This window comes from Callospermophilus lateralis, chromosome 3 (assembly GCF_048772815.1).
Source record: "Callospermophilus lateralis isolate mCalLat2 chromosome 3, mCalLat2.hap1, whole genome shotgun sequence".
Lineage (NCBI taxonomy): Eukaryota > Metazoa > Chordata > Mammalia > Rodentia > Sciuridae > Callospermophilus > Callospermophilus lateralis.
This window is the reverse complement of record NC_135307.1, coordinates 119491759-119509432: the sequence shown is the minus strand read 5'-3', so window position 1 is coordinate 119509432 and position 17674 is coordinate 119491759. Positions and strand designations below refer to the sequence as shown.

Sequence of the window (17674 nt, the reverse complement as noted above, 5' to 3'; positions counted from 1 at the left end):
GATGCATTTTAAAGGTTCTGGATTATGTATCTTTCTCTAAAGAGGAGGTCCTCTAGGAGTGGGACATCTCAGCAGGGAGCGGGGTGGCCCTAAAGGCAACAGCCAGGATTAACTAACACCTGCACTTCATCCTTCCCAGCTCAGGTCCCAGAGCTAGTACAGAGCTCCCTGGAGACTCAGAACTCCGCTAGTCTTTCCTCTTATTGGACACACAGTGAATTGAGGCCAGAGAGGAAAAGGGACTTAGTCAAAGTCAGAATGAGGGAGGGCTGATGGGCCAAGAGCTCAGGCTCTTGCCTCTAGCCCTGACTTTGTCCTTGCTCTTTCCTGGAGCCTGATTCCATCAAGCTGCCCTATACTCTGGCTGAGTCCCTTCCATCTCACTGATGAGGCTACAAGACCTGTGACCCAACACCATAGGGCCTGGAAGCCAGAGGCCCTCTGCTTCCTGCTTGCTGCTGAGGCGCCAGGTAGTCCTAGCCTTTCCCTCACTCTCTCCCCCAGCACGTGGGACTCCTTCCCACTTTCAGGCCTCAATTTACCCATCTGACTGAAGAGGCTCCGACATCCTAGGACCTTTTGATCACCCTTTGGTTGGCTGGGGAAGCACCTGCTACCACATTAAGTATGGAGGGAGTCAGGAGCCAGGTTCGAGGGTCTCCCTAGAACATCCTGAGACCACTGGCCTGTCTCAGGGTTGAGAGCCATTTGGTCATCTGCAGTTTCCCTCTCAGGAGTTAATCATTCTTTCTCAGGGTGAGAGCATCCAGCTCTTAACTCACACCCTCTGGATATGAAGCTTATAAAAATCTGTACCATAGTAGGTACCCTCTCCCTCATCCCCACCCAGTTCATGCCCTGTGCTGACTTTCTCACCTCCTAAACAGTTCTCTTGTCTTCCTCCTCTCTCCATCTCCGCTGTCTCCACCTAGTCCAAATCTGGTCCTCTCTGACCTGGACACTGCAGTAACCCCAGTGTGTTTTCCCATATCCCCCAGGCCTCATCCGACCCATCTCCCTCCGCAGTCAGTGTATTCCTTTCAAACTGCTCATTTGGGTCACTGAACCAACACTGCCCCTGCTCCACCCTTCTGGGTGAAAGATTCCAGTGGTTTCTTGCTCTTTAAGTAAAGATGGAAATCCTTAAATCATCTCTCCATGGCTAAACACTCTGCCCAGTGGCACCTGCCAACCCCGACCCCCACCGCCAGGAGCTGATCATCTGTCTCTTGTACATATCATGTTTCCTCTGTCATAAGCACCACCCCAGGGTCAGCTCTTGTGACTCTCATAGGGGACTTGTTCCCTGTTGTATAGCAGATTTCACATTCACCCCTATCTTGCTGGAGTCATCCATCTTCAAGCTGGGACAGGAATTTTCATTGCAAAATATATAACAATTCTAACATGGTCTGCACAAGGTTTCCCCTGACCTCTTAGTGAATGAATGAATGGGAGAACTACTGCACACTTGGAGTTCACATCTTTTGTTTAAAACTTGTTTCTGTGTGTGTGCCAATGTGTGCACATGTGGGCTTGGGGCTGGGCAAGCCCTGGCCTCCAGCTGTCTGGCCTGAATTCCAGGGGGACTCTCTAGGGCAGCTCCATATCAATTACAAGCCATCAATAATGCATCCCTTCAGAGTGGCCGAGGAAGCCATTAGCAGGGCCTGTAGGACCAGTTGTGTGGCCTTGGAGAAAGCAGGCTGGGTGTGCCCATGGGAAGTTCAGATCAGTCTGAGAAGGAGGGGCTCCCGGCCCAGCAGAGCTCAGCAGGGTTACCTCATGGACCTTCCATGACCTCTAAAAGATCTTGCTGCCAGAGAGGTGGCTCACACCCTTGCCCCCTACACAAAAGACCACTCCAAGACCAACTCTCTCTGAGACTTTCAGCTCCATTTGCAGGCTGGGTGTTGAGGTCTAGAGTCTGAGCCCAGTCTGAGACCAAAGTTAGGGCTAAATCTATGACCAGGATTTGCCTCCGTTTCTGATCCAAGTGAAGGCTCAGAATGGGACTACGATCAGGGCTCAGTGCATGGCCAGGGTCAGGGCACAGTCTTTGTCTCTGCTTTGGGCTAGCATTGGTGTTCAGGCTGTGACTAGGGTTAGGCTCAGTCTGAAACCACAGAACTGAACTAATTAGTTTTATTCATTCATTCTTTCTTTCATTTACCAATCTACCCAGTGCTTCCTGTGTACCAAGCAATAACACAGGCAAGGTCCCTGGTGTTTTGGAGATTATACTCTATGGGGGGGGGGTGGTGAAGGGTGTCAGTGGTGGGGAGTTGTCCCTTACTTGTGTACATTTCTTCCATATTCCCTATGATATCATGTCAGTGACTTGAAATTGGTCATGGCAAGAGTATTTACATTGTAAAATTATCATACACAGTGAATAAGGCTTTCTTCTTCTTTTTCTTATCAGCACACCACTGGAAGTGAAGGAGAGGTAAACAGATCTTACAGAAAATATGGAGGAACCACAATAGTTATCTGTGGTTTTTTTCTTGCTTTTTTTCTTTTTGCACTATCATTTTACTAAAATGATAGTGAAAGTGGAAAAGGCATAAGAAGTAAACTGTCTCTTTAAGTTTTGTCCAGAAGGAGAAAAAGGAAAGAGATTTCAGGGGATTTAGAAAGGTGGAGAATAGATGAGAAAGTGTAACTGATCTAGCAAAATGGAGAATTTATAATTAACGTGCCTACAAAGGAGGGTGGTGAGGGGAAAGGAATAATTCTCCCCGTAAAACCCTGAGGCTCTAGGAGGAGGGCGATGTGGTGAGAATCGACACCAGGCAGGGGGTTGGCTGAAACTCTTCACACACAGTTTTTAAAATCCCTAAGAACCCCTCCCACATCGTAAAGGACCAGGAAACTATGCCGCACCCTGCAAGAGTCAAGAGGTTTGCCCTCTGGAGAAACTGAACCAGGAGACTCTACACGCAGGCAGTGGGTGAGGCGGGGGTCTGGGGAGAGGTGCAGGCTGAGCCTCCTTCCCCTAGAGTAGTGACCTTCTGTTGCTTCCCTGCCCTGCTCCCAGCCCAGAGGCAAACAGAAGAATATCCCCAGGCAGGAGGCTGGAGAATTCTGGAAAGCCCGAGTGGTCCCAAAGACCAAGACACACAGACACTGACACTGGGAAGTTGTCCAATGCTGGTTTGTTGCCTGGCCACAATAGGGTTAGTAAATGCTTAGTTATGTGTATATTCTACTTTCATAAAAATAAAAGTAATTAAGCTGGGGTTGTGGCTCAACCATAGAGCACTCACCTAGCATGTGCGGGGCCCTGGGTTTGATCCTCAGCACCACATAAAAATGAATGAATGGAATAAAGATATTAAAATAAATAAGTAAACACACAAAATCATCAGAATGTGGTAAATGAAATGTAGAGAATCACATAGGCTGATGTGACTGAGTGCCTGGGTGGATGTGGTATGAGAGTCAGGGAAAGTCCTCTGAGGACTTTCTGAGTTGGCCAGGTGATCTGGGTTAGGGGAGCAGCTGGGAAAGAGGCCTGAGACCACCTGTGCTTGGTGTCCACATGGAACAATGAGAAGGTTGTGTGGTGGGGGCCGAGAAAGGGAAGATCAGGTGAGATGCAGTTGGTCAGGTGGGGAGAGCCAGTAAATGCACCCGATTTGTGAACCAAAGGTGAGGAGATTGGGTTTTCTCCTGAGTAAGGTGGTAAACCATCGACACCTATAGACAGGTGTCATGAGGTGGTTTAGGTCTGCCAGAATCCCTGTGGCTCCTGTTGCAGATGGCAGTTGAGGGATGCAGAAACTGTGGCTGCCAGGTGACAGCTGGCAGGAGAGGTGGGGAGTGGGCAGCTTGGCATAGCATTTGGAGGTGGAGCTGGGTTTGGGGAGCAGACCGGACACTGACTCCAACCAATATGAGATTAAAACACCTGAGGAGCAGGTTTGGGGGGAAAGTGGAGTCCTATTTTGGCCAGGTTGAGTTTGCAACTCCTGTGAACTGCTACATGGTGCTGCCACATAGGTAGCTGAAGGTGTGAGTCTGATATTCCAGAGTCCAGTGGGGTTGTGGGTGGTGGTTCAGAGCTTGAGATATGCTTCTGGGCATGAGTGGCAAGTAGAGAACCTTCTAGGGAAGGAACCTCACCCTGGACTCTGCTAGTCCCCTCCCTCCTGCCCATTCTCACTGCACAGAGGCAATGCAATGGGAGCCCAGGACACTAGGTGGCAGTGAAGGCTCTTCAGTGTCAGCCCACCTCCACCCAGAAGTCCTGGGAAGGCTGGGAGTGTGAACAGCCATCCCAGCCACAAACCCAAGAGGCATTTGGAAGCCTTTCTAAGAAGCTCTCCCCAGCAAAAAAATAAAGAAAGAAATCAAAATTAAAATGTGTAGTTTTTTTTTTTTTTTTACAAAACCCTTAGGAAGCAGCTAAAGTCCTCAGGTGAAAACTGCATTTACACACAAGGAAACCAAGACTGGGGAAGGTGAAGGAAATTACTAAGGCCACATCCACAGAGCTAGGGACCACTGCCCAATCCTGTCTGCCTGAGGATCCTCCCCAACACCTCATGGGAGAGGGAAGTGATGTTACTGAAAGGGAAGCCATTGGATGGACAAGCAGGCAGGTGATACCAAGATGGGCTGGTTGCATGGGCCCTGGGTCTCCCTGGGTATCCTGTCAGTACAAGGCACCTGGCGAAGGCTCTCATTTTGTCCAGCACCCCTGGGGGTGGTACATCTGGGCAAGCAGCTAGCACCAGATTGAAACCCAAGTTTCTTGACTCCCCATCGAGGGGTCTTCCCAAAAAAACACGGTTGTGTTTCTTCTCATGGCCTCACAGTGGGGTCCCACGATGCTGTATCTGAGACACAGGATCACACCTTACTACTTGGAAAAGGCTCCATAAACATAAGAAACTCTCATTGTTGGGATATTTCTTCGGAGCACACAGCATTCAGCCTTTGGATGCTCAGCTCTCTCCTCCCGCCTGTGTCCCCCATTCAGGAGTAAAGTGTCAGGGTACAGGTCCCTGTTCCTCCCCTGCCTCTGCAGGCACACCCAGCCCAGCCCTTCTGCCTCTTGCAGTTTGAGATTCGGCAACTGCGGGCACACCTGGCGCAGCAGGACCTGGATCTGGCGGCGGAGCGTGAGGCTGCGCTGCAGGCTCCGCACGTGCTCAGCCAGCCCCGCAGTCGTTACAAGGTGGTGGAGGCCGGCACGTGGGACGAGGAGACAGCCGCGGAGAGCGTCGTGGAGGAGCTGCGGCCCTCGCAAGGTGAGTTCCGGGTCCCCAGAGTCTCAGGGCATTTCCTGCCTCGCTCCCACCCGGCCACGCCCCCCATTCTGCGCATAGATGCTGGGGCTCAGCGGAGCTCCTTGCAGGACTGCGCCCCCTCCTCTGCCTATAGTTGGGAGGCACCGCCAGGCCAGTGCCCTCAAGAGTACCTTTCCAAGTCTAGGACAGAGCATTTAGTCAAGTGACCCTGATCCAAACTAGAACATGATCTTAGAGACTTGTACTGGATGCGTGCTCCAGCAGCACAGGCCGCTCTTTGAGGCTTTCTGCGGCTCACATTGCAAGTGACAGGGGAGGCATGACTTCCCTGTTTTACGGAGGAAGAGATGGAGACACAGGAAAGCCATCCAAAGACACGTCACGAAGAAGGTGGAGCCAAGATGCCTGGGACTTTCCTATTGTACTGCCACCTACCAGGGCCCAGCTAAGAAGTCCAGTCCTGGGGCCAGAACAGCCCAGCACCTAAGTTTTGCAGATAGTAGCAAATTTATGGCCACAATGTGGGTGGAAATGGGAACCGGGGCCACAATCCAGGGCAGGGCATTGTAGAGAAATGAGATGTTTCTAGATCCAAATCCCAGGTTTTCTGTCAGCCAGCTGTGTGGCGTTGGGCAGGGATTTAATCTTTATGCACCTTGGTTTTGCCAGCTTCAAATGGGAACAAAGTGAGCCTTCCTCATGGGGTGGTTGAAAGATGTACTCAGGGTCTTGTATCCAGGAAAGGGTAGAACTGGGTTTGGAACTTGGATTGCAGAACCCAAAACCCCAGTTTGATGCAGTGTCTGGTGGTGACTTCGCCTTGGCATGCCATGTCCCCTTGCTGGAGCAATGAGCAGGTTGTGGATGGGCTCTGCCACTCCCCAGTCCCATGTCTTGAGGCTTCAGTGCTCCTTCCATGAAGTGGACTCAGCTCCAGCTCTGTCTGCCTCACAGAAAGTATGAGGAACTGGTGGCTGGGAGGAAGCTCTGCGGGCTGATGCTGCTGAGAACCGGTGTGGGCAATGAGCTTGCTATGTGATGTTCTGATAAATTTTCAGATCTTAGAACCACAGAATTTGGGGGCCAGAAGGGACTGCTGAAACTAGTTAGAGAAGCCCATCTCTAACTCCCCCAAGAGACCATGAGACCCCCAGCTCACCCTTCTCTAAGAGGTACTTAGCACCTCCCTGAGCAGCCCACCCCCCTTTAAATGGCTCTAAGACCTGCTTCCTAAGACAGAGCTGAGGCCTGTCCCCCACGTGCCTTCCCCTCGTGGATGTGTTTTTTATGCACAGAGAGGTGCCCTCCCAGGTGCGACATCCTTTCACAGACTATTTTCCCCTCCGGGTATGGTCACCTGCATCCTCACAGCCAGTCCTCAGGACACAGACTCTCCAGGTTCTTGCTCACCCTCCCTGCCCTGGGCTCTCCAGAGTAACATCCAGAACTGAGGCAGCTGTTGGGAGCTCCAAGGCCTGGGCAGTAATGAGGGGCCATTCCTGCTTTTTTGTTCTGGACCCCAGACTCCCAGATGTAGTCCAAAGGCTCCTGAGCCTTGCGCTAACTCCCTGGCCTGAGCTCCCAGCAGACCCAGGCTTCACGCTTTCCACACATAGCTCTGCTGAGCCCCCATCCCTGCAGCCCACCTGCGAGCAACTGGCTGTTCATATTCCCATGCTGAACTGGACACTCATCTGGGTTCCGCCATAGCTTGTCAAGTCCTGCCTTCACTCCAGGGCCCGGTAGATGGGATTCACAGCCCATCACCAGTACCTGCTGGGTTTACTTCCTACATATACCTTGAAATGTTCCCTTCTTCATCTTCACTACTCAGTCCTCACCATTTCTGGACCTTGCAAGGCTTCCTGATCTCAGCTTTGTCCCCTAGGTGCCTTCTGCAGTCCCTTCTCCTCACTGTACAGCCATCTTCCCAAAATACTTCATGCCTTGACACCCTTGACTGGTTTCCTGTGTCCCTCAGGAAAACACCCAAGTCCTTTAGGGTGGTATATTTGTTTTCTGGAACCCCTATGACAAAATGCCATCAACTAGGTGTCTTAATAGCAGAAAGTTGTTTCATGGTCCTGGAAACTAGAAGTCTGAGAACAAGGTTTGGCAGGGTTGGTTCCTCTCAGTGCTGCAACAGAGAGCCGGTTCCTAGGTGATTCCTGAGGTTCTGCTGGTGGCTGGCACTCCTTGGCCCTTCTTGGCCTGTAGGAGCATCACCCAATCTCTGTCTGCACATGGCGCTCTCCCTGTGTGTCTGTGTCCAAATTTCCTCTTTTTATAAAGGTCCCATTCATGTTGGATCGGGGCTACCTACTCCAGTATGATCTCCTATTGACTAATTACCCATGCAGCCACCTTGATTTCAAATAAGATTGCCTTCCAGGACTAGAGTTGAAGACTTCAACATCATGAATTTGGGAGGAACACAGTAGTTCATCCCCTAATAGGTGGCAGGAGACCCCTGCTGATCCCCAACCTCACCTCCTTCACCCCTCTTGCCTTTCACCCAGGAGCCTCTGTCAGTGTTCTGAGTCTTTCCACACACTGTTCAGTGGATGGCCTGGACTGTGCCAAACTTCTCATCCTTGGAATCCAACTCTGTGTGCTCCTCGATCACCACACCCAGCCCTCAGGACCTCACATCAACTCCTACTAGGCCCCATGCAGGGCTGCCCTGTTTGTCTATCTGTCTGGCTCCTGTGTCTCCAGGGCTCCTCCAGGCCTGAGCCTCAGCTGCTCTTCAAATACACTGAATGGAGTCTACCAATCTATAACTGAACCAAGCAGGGCTCTGGCTTCATCCCCTCTGGGTCCCTGCAGCTCAGCTTTCTTGGTGCTCAGTGGCTGCCACACAGTCCACACCCAGACACCCCAACCTCCTAACTCTTGACTCCCCAAGCTGAGGCATGTGGAAACCACCATCTTTTTCTTTTTGGTACTGGGCATTGAACCCAGGGGCACTCTACAACTGAGTTACGTGCCCGTCCTTTTGATTTTTTGAGCCAGAGTCTCACTAAGTTGCTTAGGCCCTTGCTAAGCTGCAGAGGGTGGCCTCAAACTTGCCTTCCCCCTTCCTCAGCCATGTGCCACTTCCCCCTGCTCTCTTCCTAAGGAAGGGAAGAACTTTCTGAAAGTTCTTCTGGAAAAGAGCAACAACTTTTGTCCCCTTGGTCTGGCTTCCACAGAAAAGGAGGGGCTGATTTGCAGTCATGAGACCCATCCTGGATTTCCCTCCCTGGTGGAGCAAAGTGAGTGAGAGGCTGCTGTGCGGCTGTCCCTGCTGAAGCCTCACTGCTGAGGCTCACGGGGCTTGGGCCTGCCCAGTTCCCTGAGGCAGGTCTGAACACTTCTGCCCTCCCCAGTGCCTCTGATCTCTCTCATCAGAGCTCTTGGCTCTGAAGATGAGAGTGGGATTGTTGTCCCTTAGCCAGTGGCCTGCAGATGCTGGACTCTGGAGACCACAGTTGGGTCCAAACACACGAAGTCTTTCAAATCCCACTACACATTCTAGCAGTGCAACAAAGCTCTGAGTCGCTGTCCATCCTGCTCCTCCTATCAGCAGCCCACATAGTGGCAACTTCCAGGAGGAAGAGGGAGGCAGGGGCAAGCCCAAGGGTCAACTTTTTTTGGGTGCATGTCATTAGCCAGGTGTCATGGGGGTCTGTGCTCACCTCTCACCCTCCTAAGCACTGGGGAAGAATTCCAAATAAGCAGGCTCAGGTTCCCTGTAGGGGGATCCAACATGCATCCCTGGGAGCAATTGCAAATGTCCCTCCTGCCCAGCCCTGGAACCCCACCTCGGCTGCCTGGTACCTCCTGTGCAACATCACCTGGGCACCTCCTGCTCCACAGGTGCTCACCTGCCCTGCCCGTGCCCGTCTATGCAGCCACGTAATGCATTCCCCATCTACCACTTCACAGCCAATTCCCAGAGCCCTCAATAGCACAGCCCGTGCCTCTAAGGCTGAGGACAGAGCGTGGGGGTGGATGGGAGGCATGAAGGATTCACAGCCTTGAGTGGCCCAGGGCATCCCCTAGCTGAGCTCTCTCTGACCAGGAGCTGTGTACAGGGAGGGATTTTCAGGTCATTAGAAATTATGGTTGGACAAACTGGGGGCATTCTGGGCCACTCTGGAGATTAAGAAAGGGCAGCGTTTGTTGCCTTCCATGACCTTCAGGCCAGTAGGGCTCTGAGACCTGCTGTATTCACAATAGGACACAGGATCTGGACATAAACCTGCAGACATGAGCGATGAGTCACAGGAACCTTGGGAGGGGGCCAGCATCTCCCCTGTGAGGCTGTTGCTCCCCAGGAGGGTGGGGGTGCTGGCCCCAGCAGCAGCTTCAGCCTGGAGAGGAGGAAGTGGCTTCTGCAGTCTCAACAATTGCCAGCAGGTCACAGTCAGACAACGCGGACGGGCTTCTGTTTAGACTTGCTGTAGCACAAATCATTTTTAAAACCTGGGCTGCAAAGTTCCAGGCTTTGGGGCCTGCCAAGTTCACAGTGCCCCTGTGTAGTCATTAATACTTCTCTCCCAAATTTATTAGTCTTGAAGCTCGCCCATAACTTATGAATTACAGCCCCGGTAGGAGTGCCACAGATTTCACTGTATATCACAGCGAGCGGACCTTGGCGTCTCCCCCCACACTGCACCAGCGTCCAGGGAAACTGTCAGAGTTGCCTCCGGCCAGCCCTGGCTGAACCTTCCCCCCACGAGAGCAGTGGGCAGGGAGCTGAGCTGGCTCCAGGGTTTACCTGTGGAGAGGACAGGACCTGTGTATTCCTGGGTGCCTCTGCTGGCCCCCAAGTGTATGTGTGCCTGATGGGGGCGCTGGGATCCCAGGGAGCCCCAGATCTGTAGCACTAGAGCTGAGAGAGCCTCACAGAGTTGCATTTGAAGCAATTATGGACATGGTTCAGGACTCAGGTCCAGGCTGAGTCTCAACTTGGCCTTGAACAAGTTCTCTGACCTCTGAGCTGGGTCGGCTTCATGGACGTGATCTGCGTGATCACACAGGGACCTGAGCTTGGTTTGATGCTCTACTATTGCCCTCTTGAAATTCTTAATACTTTTTGAATGAGAGGCCTGTAAATTATGTGGCCGGTCCTGCCTCTGAGCCCCAACCTTCCCAGAATGAGGACAGCAGCAGCGTCTTTTTGCTGAGGAGGGTTGGGCATTCCATCCTGTGCTCAGCTTTCATGCTTGGTATACAGTAGGTGTTCAGTGTGTGCTGTCCCCTTCAGTGAGGGCTGTCAAGCCAGCAAACTCAGAACCCCAAACCAGGAATCAGGGCTTCCCCCGGGTCTTGGGGGCTTGGGTCTTCAGAGGATGTGAGCTCAGGTACCTTCTGCCACTCTGTCACACAGAGCACGTGAGGCACAGCTGGTTCTGTCGCCTCCAGAAACCTGGCCCAGCTGACTCACCAGCCCTCTCTGTCTCAATAGTAGGTTGGGGCTGCTGAAGGAGTAAAACCCACGTAATGAGTGTTGGCACCTCACACTCCAAGGGCTTTCAGAGGATTAGTCAGGTGGGTTTGAAAGTGCTCACACCCCAGAAGAAAGGCGCCAGGCGGCAGAGAGCAGCAGCCACAGAAGCCACCAGAGACTTTGGGCCAGGGGTAAGCACTGTGGCCACTAGACACGCATCATCTCGGGTTTTTGTTTTTGGTTTTTTGAACTCAGGGCGCTTAACCACTGAGCCATATCCCCAGCCCCTTTTTCAGTATTTTATTTTGAGACAGGTTCTCGCTAAGTTGCTTAGGGTCTCAATAAGTTGCTGAGGCTGGCTTTGAACTGGTGATCCTCCTGCCTCAACTTCTGGATCCACTATCATCTTGGGATCTTTACAGGGCACCCGCAGCTAAGTACTTGCTATTCCCATTTTATGAGTGAGGAAGCTGGTCCTAGGGATTTGCCTAAGGCCACAGAGCAAGTGCCTGCAGAGCTGGAGCTGGTGCCTGGGCAGTTTCGTTGAATCCAAACAAACCCTGCAGCAGGAGCTTAGGTGGAAGAGGGCAGCTCTGGAGGCTGGCTGCACCTGCCTCCCCGCCCGTCCTGTCTCCCAGGCTGCCAGACACCTGGCACTTGTGGGTCTCTCAGTAGAAAGTGTGGGGAGGGGTGAGGCTGCAGGCTGACCAGTGCAGACAGCATCCCCCAGTGGCCCTGTGGCATCTTGGAGTGGGGCCAGGGAGGCTAGGGAGTCTTACAGGCCTCTGACTCAGCCACAGCCTTCTGTCTAGGCCGCCATCAGCACCTGTCATATGCCAAACTCCAGACTGAGTGACAGGGAATCTGAGTAAAGTGTGACTCCTGAGACCCCTGTGGGGGCGCAGACAGAACCCCAGCCCAAGGAGTCAGTTCTGGGAGGTGAGAATCTGGGGGCCAGTGTGAAGCAGAGGGCAGATGAGGCCCGTGTCAGCACTCCCAGGGATGTCTGGACAGGCCCCCTCCCAGACTGTGACACAGGTCTGGATCAGACGGAGTGAGGGCAGGGGGAGAAAGTGCATACTGGTCAGAGTTTCTGTGGCCACCTGGGGCCCAGGCTCTTTGTCAGACACCTGTAATGAGTGAGTGATCCCATTCATCAAACCCACGTAGGGCAAGAGCCCAAAGGGGAAAATGTGAGGTCTCACTTAAGGCTGGACACAGGGCTGCAGCAGAGGGTTCAGGGGTCCCTTGACTGGCCACGACTTAGTGGGAGTCAGGGTGTTGGTAAAGAAAGAAAGGAGGCACAGAGAAGTGACCAGGGTCCCACCGCAGGTGGGCAGAGGAACTAAGTCACCAAGGCGAAGGATGCTGGAGGGGAGGGAGAAGCTGTGTTCAATTTTGGACTTGTTGAGTTAGAGGCACCTGGAGGCCATTCAGGAGAAGTTGCCTGGGGACCAGGAAGACCAGTCTAAGCTCAAAAGAGAGGTCTGGGGGCTGGGGCTGGGACTCAGTGGTTGAGCGCTTGCCTAGCTCATGTGAGGCACTGGGTTTGATCCTTAGCACCAAATAAATAAATAAAGGTATTGTGCCCATCTACAATTTTTTAAAAATTAAAAAAAAAGGTCTGGTCTGGAGGTCACCAGGCTCAGGTTATCTTTACTTGGATTAAGATGTGAGCATCCTCAAATATGTATGGGAGAGGGGTCAGAGACCTCAGCAGGCTGAACCCACACTCAGAATGCTTCCAGCAAGCTGCACCTCAGGGCTGAGATGGACACGCCCACCTTTGCCCACCTTTACCTGGGATGGTGGATGCAAAGCCCTGGTGGGGCGGTGAGGCCTGGTCTGGCTCCCGCTTCTCAGAGGAGACCTGGGCGTCCATGCCAAGCTCCGTGTGAGTCAGTAGAAAGGGTGGTTGCTCAACACACAGAGGATGTTGCGGGGGATGATGGGCCAGACCAGTCTGTTCAATAGTCCCCATCAGGCAGGGCTCTGCTAAGGGTCAAAATGAGCGTGTGCGGCACTGATCAGGACTGGGGCTCCCTTCTTGCCTCCTCCCTGCCTCGGTACCCATCTGGAACCCACAGTGAAGCAGTCAGCGTGGAAAGGCTGGAAAGTAGGGAGGGCCAGAGCTGGGCAGGGGCTACCCGCAGAGGATACTGCTCAGGATGGGCCTGAGGGCCCTGTAAGAGCTGGAAGGTCTGTTGTCTAAACTGTGAGTAGCCCCAGGCTTCTCCTTGGTACCAGTGGGGAAGGCAGAAGCAGGCTCTTCAAGCTTTGCACATAGTAGGCACTTCCTGATGAAATGGAGATTGGCTGTTCCACCAAGGAGTGGACACCCAGGGGGCTCCAACTATGTTCCCTGGAGGCAGGACTCCTGGTCTCAGTAACACCTGGCAGAGGGCTCTGAGGTGATCCTGCACTGGGGGTCAAGGGGATGGCCCAGATGCCTCCGGCCCCTTCCCCCTCTGCTGTGTCACCTGTTAGAGCTTCAGAGCCATCCAACATGGCCACATCATAATCTGTAGGAGCCTCCCCAGCACCTTGGAGGTGCAGATGAAGAAACTAAGGCCTGGAGAGGGAATGTGACCTGGCAGCACCAGGACACAGCTAGAGTGAGGTCCTCCTGCCTGGCCCGTGGGCCTGGTGGTCCTTTACCTCTACTGCTTGAATGACAGCAGCTGTGCCAGCCACCTCCAGCTTCCCAGGGTGGCCAGCAGGACCAGACAGCATTTACAGCCGGCTAATGCTGGAGGGGGCCTGGAGCCAGCCCCGGCCACACCCTCAGCTCCTGCATTACTGTAGACACACCTCTGACCGCAGGCATTGAAAGATAAAAAGAGGCCAAAAAAGCTTTTAAGAGCCAGGCCTCTGCTTGTGCTGTCACTCGGCCTCCTTGTGTGAGGGCAGATGGGCTTCTGCAGCTAACTCAGGTGTGGCCAGGAGGACGGCCTCACGAGCATCACGTCTGCAGAGCTCCTTTCCTCTGAGAAGCCCTTCGGGTGTGGTCTCGGGCTCTGGGCTGCCTGGAGGAGCAAGGCTTGGCCCCACTCTAGAAATCTGACTCAGGGTTAGCTCTTTTCATCTCCATAACAACTCAGGAAACTGGGTGTCGCTATCCCCATTTTATAGGCAAGAGACCGAGGCTCAGAGACTCACGGTGGAGCTGGGGTGTGGAATGGACAATCCCAGCCTGACAGGTTGCCCGTCTGAGCTGAGGTCCTATCCTATCACTCTCTAACCCCTGCCAGGATTCTCTTGTTATCACTTTTTCTGTTCCTGCCTGTCCCATGAGACACTGCCCACCCTCAGGGCCTGTCACCCCCCTGGGGCGTTGTACCTCTTGTTCCCTGCCTGAAGGCTGTCCCCTTCCAGACACTGTCCCTACAATCTTAGGAGTGACCCCTCCAAATCCCACCTGGCCATGTTCAGACTTTCCTGGGGCTCCTCACTGGGTCAGACCAAGCTGCCCAGGATGGCCTTGGAGGTCTCCCATGACCCATTGTTTCCTCCTGCTCTCAGGCCACTCTGGGAATCACCTACCTTCTCTCCTCACTCCTCTCAGGACAATGAACTGATGTTTTTTTAAGACCCTGTTTCATGTCATCTGCCTTGACCCAGTCAGCCTTCAACCACTAAATAGCCTTCTCAACATTACACAGAGTAGGAACTGAGTAGGGATCCCCAGCACTGTCCCCAGGGTCAATGGCATGGAAGACTAGAGGCCTCAGATGGACTGAGCCCAGGGGGACTGTTGTCAGGGATACTCAGTCCTGTGGCTGGCTGTATGTTCCTGCCAACAGCATCTTGGGTCTCCTGCATTGAGGCCAGCAGTTCTGGTGAACCTGAGAACTTCAGGTGGATTTAGACACTGAGGACATCTAGACAGGAAAAGTCCTGAGGAATTATTTCCACACCACTCACCTCAGAGTTGGGGGACAGGGAGGGAAAAGGTCTGTCCAGGTCAGGTGTCAAGGTACATAATGCATCAGAACCTGGGTCCCCTGGTTCCTGGTACAGCCCAGCCCTGGGACTCTGAGACATTGCTCTGTGCAGAACAAGGAGGCTCCCATCCCACATAGGCAGGGCTTCTGAGAGATAGGTGCCTCTTCTCGTGGCCATAGGTGTACAGACAGGAGGTCGGGGTGAAGCATGAACTTGCCACAGTCCTTGTCACCCCATGCACTCTTCTCTGTTCCCACTCCACAGAAGCCGCTGTGAAGGACGATATGAACAGCTACATCAGTCAGTACTACAATGGGCCCAGCAGCGGTGAGTCTGGAACGGAGCTGCTCTGCATGAACCGCTGTGCAGCCCTAGGTCCCTGCGACCCCCTCACCCCCACACCTGAGGGCAGGCACAACTCAGTCCTGCTTCAGAGATGGCAGCAGACTCTAGGGCCAGAGCTGGGGGTGGCCACGGGCTGAGCCTGCGGGTGCTAGAGTGGGGTGTTTTGTGATCACTGACCCAAGAAAGCTGCGGTGGAGCCTTGCAATGTAAGGGGGATGAGATCCAGATGGGTTCCCCCCATCCTGAAACCCCCTCAGTTGAGCCAGGTGGAGGGGAGCTCAGGCCACGTGCCTGGGCCGAGGGGCAACAGGCCTCGGATTGTTTCCTTCTTACCGTGAAGTCTCAGGGAAGCCTAGTGGGTTTTACTTATGGGAAAGATTGGACAAGGTATTAAAACAATACCTTGTTCTTTGGCATCTTGTTTCCTTTTTGCCAACACCTTAAACCCCAAGTTTGGAATTCACAGCCCCTAAATCCTTGCATGCCCATTGTAGAGATAGAATATTAAGTTGCACAATGTATGATGTATTTGAATTTTTTCTTTTCTATCATTCGGCTCCTGAAGACCTCTTTCCTCTTCTCCAAGCCTCATCCAAACTGCTGGTTTCAAAAACCATCAGTCTCTAGTCCAGACCCCTCTCCCCATCTTCCCTCCCTACCCCCACGCAGTTCAGCCCCTGATTTGTGTCACCCAGAGCATAGCTGAGGAGTGTCCCCTGCCCCTGCCATGCTTCCTGACAGGCCAACCAATCTTCTGCAGGCCAGTGGTGATCCGGCCACTCCCCACTCCCCACGCTGGTCTCAAAAACATCCAGTGACTCCGCAGACTGAGAAATCCATGCCCCTTGTCTGGGCACATGGTGCCCTCTGAGTTGAGACGGACTGGGTTAGGTTAGTGTAACAAATGCCCCTGCCCCTGGGTGGCTTAAATAAAGCACCAATGGCCTAAGGCAAGTAGCCTTGGGCTCTGCTCCCAGGTCATTTTGCCCAGTACCCAACAGACAGAGCAGCCACCATTGACTCTAGGATACTGGCTCATAAAACTTTCACTCAGAAGTGCCACAAGTTACTCTCATAGATGACATCAAAATATGTCACATATCTGCACCTGAATTCAACAAGATGAGTGGCAGTGAAGAATGACCAGGAACGGGGGCTCCCCTGAGGCCTCCCTCCTTGCAGGCCGCCTCCCATAGGCGGCCCACACTCACTGCCCACCCCACCAACCCCACTGCTAGCCCCGCTCACACCAGGACTGGGCGAGGCATGGCCAAAGGCGAGGTGTGACCGACATTGCCTCCTTCCTTGCAGACAGCGGGGTCCCAGAACCAGCTGTGTGTGTGGTCACCACGGCGGCCATCGACATCCACCAGCCCAACATCTCCTCAGACCTCTTCTCAGTTGATGTGCCCCTGAAGCTCGGTGGCAACGGCACCTGCGCCAGTGCCACCTCGGAGGGTGCCACCCACAGCTCAGTCACCTGGGCCCAGAGCGACAGCAGCCAGACCCTGGGCTCCTCCACAGACTGCAGCACCGCCCGAGAAGAGCCATCCTCGGAGCCCGGCCCCTCTTCCCTGCCACTGCCGCCCCCACCCCAGCCGCAGATGGCAGAGGCCACGGTGCGGGACCTGCTGTCCTCCCTGTCAGAGGACCCCTGCCCGTCCCAGAGGGCCTTGGACCCAGCCCCCCTGGCGCGGCCCAGCCCAGCTGGCTCGGCCCACGCCAGCCCTGAGCTGGAGCACAGGGTAAGTCTGTTCAACCAGAAGAACCAGGAGGGCTTCACTGTCTTTCAGATCGAGCCTGTCATCCACTTCCAGCCCGCCGCCGTGCTGGAGGACAAGTTCAGATCTTTGGAATCCAAAGAGCAAAAGTTGCACAGGGTCCCTGAGGCCTAGGGCCTGCAAGTTCACTGGGGGAGGAGGGGAGACAGCCATCTTGAAGCTCTCTCGGGATCCCGGAGGCCACCGAAGGCCACACAGGGGTCCAGGATCCTGCCTGGCCTCCCTCAGGGTGCTGCCTGCCTCCAGGGAGGTGACGCCAGACCAGGAGGCCACGTGCCTCAGACCTCAAAGCCCAGAGCTGGCGCCTCCTCTTGCCCTGCTCAGGGGAGGGTGGTGCTCATGGCTGGGGTTTTGGTTTTGTTTTGGGTTTTTTTTTTTTTTAAACCATTTTTACAAAAACCAGCCTGTGGCCCAGTTTCAGCAGGGTAGAGTACGGGGGCCAGCTCAGCCTCTTCCGTTGCCTTCGTTCCTGATGCCCACCCTGGACCCTCGGGAACAGCACTGTGAGCAGGGGCTGCAGCCCCACCCCAAGCCGTCTTTTCCAGGAATCCTGGGTGGAGCCGACACAGACCACCATCTGAGCCTATTTCATCTGTCCTCGTTTCTCATTCCGGCATGAGCATTTCTGAGTTCTTCAAGACAAATCTAGTTTTCACCTTCACACAATGTGACGGACAGATCTGGAGGGTGGGGGGCTGGGGAGGGGGCACAGCCATTTTCCGACCTTGGCTTTAATAATAAAAATCAGCTGCACTGAGACTCCCAGTTGGCGAGGTTTTCCTTCGGCTGTTAGCCCAGGTGGAGCACATGGAGAGGCCCCGGGGCCAGGCTGGTCTGGTGCAAGCCCACCTGGTAGTGCCAGCTCCTCTCTGGCAGCCCCTACTGGTTATGTGACCTCAGGCTAGTCC

At 53.8% G+C, this 17674-nt stretch overlaps 1 protein-coding gene across 13 annotated transcripts in view; it reads left to right on the top strand.

Annotated features, from left to right (window-relative positions):
* Positions 1-17459, top strand: part of Tmem266 (transmembrane protein 266) — a 110719-nt gene extending 93260 nt beyond the window's left edge. For all 13 annotated transcript variants that reach the window (XM_076851173.2, XM_076851174.2, XM_076851169.2 and 10 more), the window contains 3 exons: positions 5069-5258; positions 14905-14967; positions 16297-17459. In XM_076851173.2, the coding sequence (XP_076707288.1) occupies positions 5069-5258; positions 14905-14967; positions 16297-16880 (837 nt within the window). In that variant the 3' untranslated portion in view covers positions 16881-17459. The remainder of the gene's footprint in view (positions 1-5068; positions 5259-14904; positions 14968-16296) is intronic.
* Positions 17460-17674: the final 215 nt, after the last annotated feature.